The 7,000-nt window shown below is 32.8% G+C and overlaps 2 protein-coding genes across 2 annotated transcripts; both read left to right on the top strand.

The window, feature by feature from the left end:
- The first annotated feature begins 750 nt into the window (after window positions 1-750).
- LOC120170741 (glutaredoxin-C9-like) lies at window positions 751-1,264 on the top strand. Its single transcript, XM_039178624.1, has one exon. The coding sequence runs from the start codon at window positions 821-823 to the stop codon at window positions 1,247-1,249; it is 429 nt and encodes a 142-aa protein (XP_039034555.1). The 5' UTR covers window positions 751-820; the 3' UTR covers window positions 1,250-1,264.
- A 3,541-nt stretch (window positions 1,265-4,805) lies between these two features.
- LOC120170771 (NAC transcription factor 56-like) lies at window positions 4,806-5,780 on the top strand. The gene is made up of 3 exons (XM_039178639.1): window positions 4,806-4,959; window positions 5,040-5,326; window positions 5,409-5,780. The coding sequence occupies exons 1-3, from the start codon at window positions 4,806-4,808 to the stop codon at window positions 5,778-5,780; spliced, it is 813 nt and encodes a 270-aa protein (XP_039034570.1).
- The last annotated feature ends 1,220 nt before the right edge of the window (window positions 5,781-7,000 follow it).

The raw sequence follows: 7,000 nt of genomic DNA, 5'->3' as shown, positions 1-7,000 counted from the left end.
AGCTACCTAATATGTTATTGTACTTGATAATATTTTCGGTTAAATGATATAACATTACCGGTCAAAATTTTAACGGGTCACTTGTTTAACTGATCACGCCGTTTTTTAGCCATTTTTTAACCGCCGCACAACAGAATTTCCCACCTTACGTCCTTCACCCATTTATTTTATAAAGAGACAATAATACTTAAGAAATGAGTTAACTTATATTTATATTTATCTCACCGTAGAATATACAATAAGAAATTTTTTATTTTTCTCGAAAGACCGAAATTTTCTTAATAAATTTTAGTAATAAATTTAATTACATTTTAATATCTGATATTTTATTTATTTATGACTCGTTATGATTGATTCGAGTTTGATTATTATCATGTAGTTATATTTACGATAAAACTCCTTCCTACTATGTTGAAAAGCACATGCAATCAAGTATCAACAACTAAATAGCTGCGGCCGGTGCACTTTGTAGGCAGATATTGTCGTTTTCTTTGGAAAAAAATATGTTGGTTCACTTCCTTTTTGGCTTTTGGTGGACATTGTGTGTGCCAAAAAGATAAAGGCAACGTCACGTTCGGTGTATGGACCTGGCAATATCTAACAAATGGCAAATGAGAATCAGTCTACCCAACGGTGACGTAGTAGGACATCACCCACAGTCCCCGTGACGTCCGACGGTGCGTAATTGGCGTTGACGTTGAAGTCTTCCCCTTCATTCCCCCCACTTATTTATGTATATACCGTCTCCATTATTTTAACTAATCCCTCCCTTGATCCCATAATATCATTAGTTTTTCTTGCGCAATTATATATAACTTCAATGCAAGAAGCAATCCCTTATAAGTCGTATTCGACAGCCGCCGCGTCCGGCAGCCCTTCCCCCCTTCGGAACTTTCTCGATGATGGCGGGAGACTCGTCACCGATAGTGGTGCTGAGAATGGTATGAAGAAGCTGGTTGAGGAGAATGCGGTGGTGGTTTTCGGCAGACGTGGTTGCTGCATGTGCCATGTCGTGATAAAGTTGCTGCTAGGGCACGGCGTGAATCCGGTGGGGTTGGAGGTCGACGAAGGGAAAGAGGAGACGGCGGTCGTCGATGAGTTGTCGGGATTCGATGGTGGTGCCGGGATTCAATTCCCGGCTGTTTTCGTGGGAGGGAAGTTATTTGGGGGATTAGATAGGGTAATGTCTACTCATATTTCTGGTGAATTGGTGCCGATTCTGAAAGACGCCGGCGCTTTATGGTTATGACTTTATGAATCTATATTTTGCCTATGTTGTTCTATTTTTCTTATATGAAGAAATGCAGCAACGCTTTTACTTTTTTATTTTTTCCCCCTTCATATCTAGTAGTCACATGATTTTCTATATTTGAAACCGAATCAAATCACAACATACACTTGCATTTTGATGAAAAAAATGAACTTAAACTAAACGCAAGATTAATGTGATATTTTAAGATAAATGCTTGAATCATGAGCCCTTCACGAGTTAAATCTGGATTATGATGTTTAATATTACAGAGATCAAACAATTCAACCCCCATAAGCTTCTCAAGGTATGCAAAATTATTATCTAATTTATGCAAATCATAATAATATTAATTAAATTAAAATTTAATCGATACATTTCGCAAAGAAAATGAAATTTATTATTATCATTTTTATAGCATAAATTACATTTTAATTAAGCTTGGGCTTGACTTGGCAAATAACCATCTTGGTAATTGGCCTAATTTAACCGACAAATATAGGAGCTTTTCATGCACTAATCTTCAAGTCAACTTTCTCCATTTTCTGCCCTTTTATTCTTCTTTATTGCCTTTTTCTTTTTTTGGGGCAGTATTTCTTTATTGTAATTAATAATTTAATTAGGGCAGCATGAAAAGTAGTACATTGAATGGATGGATTAAATATTCCATAAGACGTAATCACACATCACTTAGATTTTGTTACCTGTCAAAGAGGATTGGATGGAGGCAGGTCACATGTCACACAGTCATTCGCACTAATATATATATATATATATATATATATATATATATATTTGTTAAATGTTGAATAATTTACATATGGATAAATGGCAGTTTAGGGACACTTGGCGTGTCACATGGTCATTAGCCAATTTTTTAAGAATAAAAATATAATATAAAAAGTGGGTCTAACATATAATTAATAGGCACTTTGATCCATATTTTTTAGATTATTTTGGCCTTTAATATTTTATTTTGATACCAAAAAAAATACCTCTATTGATGGAAACCGTTAATTAACAAATTCAAAATAAGGTTTTTTTTATCCTTAAATGAAATGTTGAGGGTTACAATGATCTAAAAAAGAATAAAGTTAAAGTGATTATTTAGGAAAATGTTAAAAGTCCTTTTGTCATAAAATGAAACATTAGAGACAAAATGCTCAAAAAAATTAGAAGATAAAAGGATCATTTTTGATAAATGTTGTGAGTTATTTTTGATATTGTACCATTTCTAAAACAGTGTAAGAGTATTTTGTTCAAATTTAATTCAAAACAAATTGAATTGAATTAAATGAATAGGGTAATTAAAGATGAATATGTAACACTATCAAATTATTTATTTTTTTATTATTCAAATTTTATAAATTTAAATTTGATTTAAACTTAAAACTAAAAAAAAACTGATTTTCTCAAATCAGATAGAATCATTCACACCGTTGATTGTATAAATAGAAAACAACTCATTCTTTCCAACTAAATGTGTTGGGCATAGTGATACCCCAAACATTTAAAAGAAAAGGTATCATTAGACAAGTAATTAACCAGGATACTAATGGATTGGTTCATCATTACATTGGGGAAACTGTTTGTTTATGTTATCTATTTAATTAATTCGCATTAATTAGGATTTAGGACCACCAATTGACCCTAAAAAGTTGCTCATCCTTGTAGCTCTTAGGCTGGCATGGCCTCCATATTACGTTATTTTATGAGATACCCCAAATTATATTATTCATGTTCGGCATTTCATAGGATAAACCTAATCATATCTCATCCATCTAATAATTAAACCACTAATTAAGAGACATGGTCAAATTAAATAGTCCTCGGTCCCATTTATATTGTCGACTGTTGACTTTGTATGTAGTTTTAGAAAGAAAAAAAATTATGTAAGAGATGTGTTGTAAAAAAATTAAAATGACAATTTTATTCTAGAAAAGTTATATTTTACTTTGATGAGAAACTAATAGAAAGGGAAATGTGCTCGGTAAAAGTTATTGATTTTTTCATAGGGACAATTTAAATGGGATAATATTAAAAACACAAAAGAGACAATTAGGACATAGGCAGTAAAGCTTATCTTTTTTATTGTAATAAAATGAGAGTCACTAACTCAGTCTAATTATTATTCTTGACACGAAAACTCACGAGTCTAAATTTTCAAGCACGATTCAAACTCGAAATTATAAACTGAAACTCGGTAAAAGCTCAAAAAGGCTTTAAATGGAAAAAAATTTTAAAATAAAAAATAAAATCTTAATATATTATATTTTCAAGCAGCTCACTCACGAGTTTTTCGGGTCGAGCATCAAGTAGCTCGTTTCGACTCGTTAAGAACTCGAGTCGAGTCCATTCAAGTTGAGTATTTATCAAGTTTTGATCGAGTCGATCTCAAGTAGCTCGCGAATACTCGAGACCTCTCTCGTCTCATTTACAGTCCTAGTCAATAATCTCAGTCCCCAAAAGAGGTGTAGACCATCCGAGATACCCATAACTCCGCATTCAAGCTCCAAAATACCCTATTCTGCATGGAACTTCATTAAAATTATTTGTACAAAAAAATTGATTTCACCGGACCAACACCTCTATTAGATATGTACCCAAATTTATAATACGTAAATCTTACAAATATCTTGAATCGTACATCGTAATAGATATTTAATTTGTTTTATTGTTAGTCGATCCATCGTATTAAGTGTAATTTTTAATTAGAATGTTAATGATATTGCAATGCTAGGTTTTATGCGGTCGAAAATAGCCAAGTAAGAAGCCTATTGACTATTAAGACCACGTCAAATATGCAGGCCATGGGATTCCTTTATTTGGCTCCAAACTCCTGCAATCACGACGCAAAGCAAAAATAATAAGAAACCAAATCATTTTTGAAAATATGTTTTTTTTCTTATGCCATTTTAATATTATGGTTAAGGACAGCTCGGGACAATTCTTGGAATAAGTTCAGGATATTTCCAATAAGACCTTGCTTTTAAAATTTTAAGGGCTCAAATCTGATCGTTTTAGATTTTAACTCTAAATTTTTAATCAAACATATTTATGTTGTATAAGATAATATATCATTGTCTCCACTTGATTTCCCTAAATTGTATCTGATATTTTCCATACGGCTATGTGAAATATAGTCTCTCTATATAAGTCAACATGTAAACGTCATGCATGCATGCATGATGACATGACATCCAACAACTCAGGAGCATAGTTTACTTCATGCATGATATGTGGGCATGCATGCATAACTATCTCTGCAATGGATCATTGTTTTCTTACTGAAAGAGAATTATCTCTCTCATCTGAAAATGGAACTTTAAACAAGGAAAGCAGATTGAATTGCATGAATCAACAGGAATCATGCATGTAAACCAACCGTTAGATAGTGACAGAGTCATCATTTATTGATTTATGATTATTATATACGGTGATTTCTCCAAGATCAGTATAGAATTGTAATTTTATTGTCTTGTTCACCACAAAATGTACAAATTCTGGTATAAATATCAAAGCAAATAATTCGAAATACCTTCCCCCGCACCAAATTATGGACCTCCCACCAGGCTTCAGATTCCATCCCACAGATGAAGAGCTTATCAATCATTATCTAAAGCCCAAGGTTCTGCATTCCTCAGATCAACCAACATTCTCCATTACAGCTGATGTCAATATCTACAAGTTCGATCCTTGGGATCTTCCTGGTTGCACTTCTTTGCTTAAAATAATCTGATATTATACATTCATTAATTGTGGCATTTTTAACATCGTTTCATGTTAACAGGTAAGGCTTGTTTCGGGGAGAACGAGTGGTTTTTCTTTAGTCCCAGAGATCGGAAGTATCCGAACGGAATGCGTCCGAATCGAGCAGCCGCTTCTGGTTTCTGGAAAGCTAGCGGCACCGATAAACCGATCATCGCCTCTGGGGGGTCACGATGTCTTGGAATGAAGAAAGCTCTTGCGTTCTACAAAGGGCGTCCTACTAAAGGTGTAAAAACTGGTTGGGTGATGACCGAGTATAGACTTCTCAGCGACCACTTCCCGTCTTACAGGCCTAAAGGATCCATGCGAGTAAGTTACTTTCTTTCTTGATCCATCGCTTCAGAGTTTAGGGTTTTATGCCTAACCTCTTTGTCTATTCTTCTTGTTTTAGTTGGACGATTGGGTTCTATGCCGAGTTAGCCATAAAGGCAGACTCGCTCAACAAGTACGAGCTGGAAGAAGCTCTGATAGCTGCATTAGTTCTAGCTGTTCACCTCCATTAATGCCTCGTGGGTACTTACAAGGTCAAGAGATGGTTACACAGAACACCATTGTTGAAGGCGATGATTCTCTTACTCCAAGCTCTCAAACAACCATTGATGACAATGTGAGAGAGGTGTTGAATTCCATTGCCAGGGTACTCTCGGTTGGAGCTTTGGATGAACTGTCCATGGCTTCGAGTAACAACAATGGCAGCGCATCAGTTTTTCAAATTTCATCTCCATCCCCGAGCTTCTCAGATGTCTCATGGTTTAAACTATGACCTAGAGCTTGCCTGTGAGGTTCTTCATTACTAGACAAAGGGAGGGATATCGTTCATGTTATTATACTAATTCCAATAAGGTTTGATTAAGTTTGAATACAACAAAGAGTAATGAAATGGGAAGACGAATAATAAAAGACGAAGTGATACTTTGTTGGTACGTTCAAGTAATTGTCCAATTAATGGATAGATGGAGAATCCATGTAAAACTATAAATTAAATCTCCTATAATTCAAATTAAAAATGATTGGTTTTGAACTATAATCATTTGAAACTACTAAAAAAATACTTACTGATTTTAGACTTGATATCATCATAGTTAATTAAGTTATTAACTAATTAAACTGGATCAAATTCTATAAAAAATAATATAAGAGCGATGTTTTAAATCCAATCTAACCATTACTTAAAAGATTTATTTTTTCGTCCTATAAGAGTCAATTTTTAGTGTTAATCTTAACATTTAATTTCTCTCGTTTAAATTTTTAAAAATATGTAAAACTTTTTTAATTTTATACAGTGTAATTGGATCCTACCATATATATATATATATTGAGCATAATGTTCTAAAAAGTTCCCTTAGTTTTTGATGCAATAACATATACATTCTTTAATCTCAAACTTTCTATCGTTTTAATCAAATTCTCAAAGTAATAATATTAACTATGTCTTATGATAAATTCATTTAAAAATTCAAATTATCTCTAATTTGAGCGTCAATACTCATTCAAGTTCAATGTGAAGTATGTTTAAAATATACAACAAAATACTAAACATGTGTGCAGCTATTATATTGATATAATTATTCAAATTCAAATCTTTTAAAAATAACAGTATTATACTATGCTAAAAAAGAAATAGCATGCATAGATTTAATTAACAGTGGCCGAGCCACAGCTTGACGAGGGTGGACAGGTGTCCACCTTAAAATTTGAATTTTTTCAATTAATTATTTATTTTATTGATGGAAATTTTATTTGTATCAATTCTATTTAAAAAATTTATGTTGTTAACATATGTGTGCCTACCCTAAAAAATATTTATGGATCTGTCACCAGATTTAAACGCCATTTTCTTAAGATGTTAAATTCAAACTTTCGGATGGTATACAACATACATTTGTTCAGTTTATTTTAAATGTGCTTTACTCATATTCTATATAAAATTTAATGACTAAATTGACATTGAAACTGTTTAATAAAATACAGACATTTGTTTAG

This window comes from Hibiscus syriacus, unplaced genomic scaffold, assembly GCF_006381635.1.
Source record: "Hibiscus syriacus cultivar Baekdansim isolate YM2019G1 unplaced genomic scaffold, ASM638163v2 tig00111792_pilon, whole genome shotgun sequence".
NCBI classification, from domain to species: Eukaryota; Viridiplantae; Streptophyta; class Magnoliopsida; order Malvales; family Malvaceae; genus Hibiscus; species Hibiscus syriacus.
The sequence above is the reverse complement of the archived record's forward strand: the minus strand, read 5'-3'. Positions and strand labels throughout refer to the sequence as shown.

Excerpts from the sequence above, each read along its gene's own strand:
- LOC120170741 (XM_039178624.1), top strand. The coding sequence starts at position 821 with ATGCAAGAAGCAATCCCTTATAAGTCGTATTCGACAGCCGCCGCGTCC.
- LOC120170771 (XM_039178639.1), top strand. The coding sequence starts at position 4,806 with ATGGACCTCCCACCAGGCTTCAGATTCCATCCCACAGATGAAGAGCTT. Across the intron at positions 4,960-5,039 it reads CGATCCTTGGGATCTTCCTG|GTAAGGCTTGTTTCGGGGAG; the intron begins GTTGCACTTCTT and ends TCATGTTAACAG. Across the intron at positions 5,327-5,408 it reads GGCCTAAAGGATCCATGCGA|TTGGACGATTGGGTTCTATG; the intron begins GTAAGTTACTTT and ends TTCTTGTTTTAG.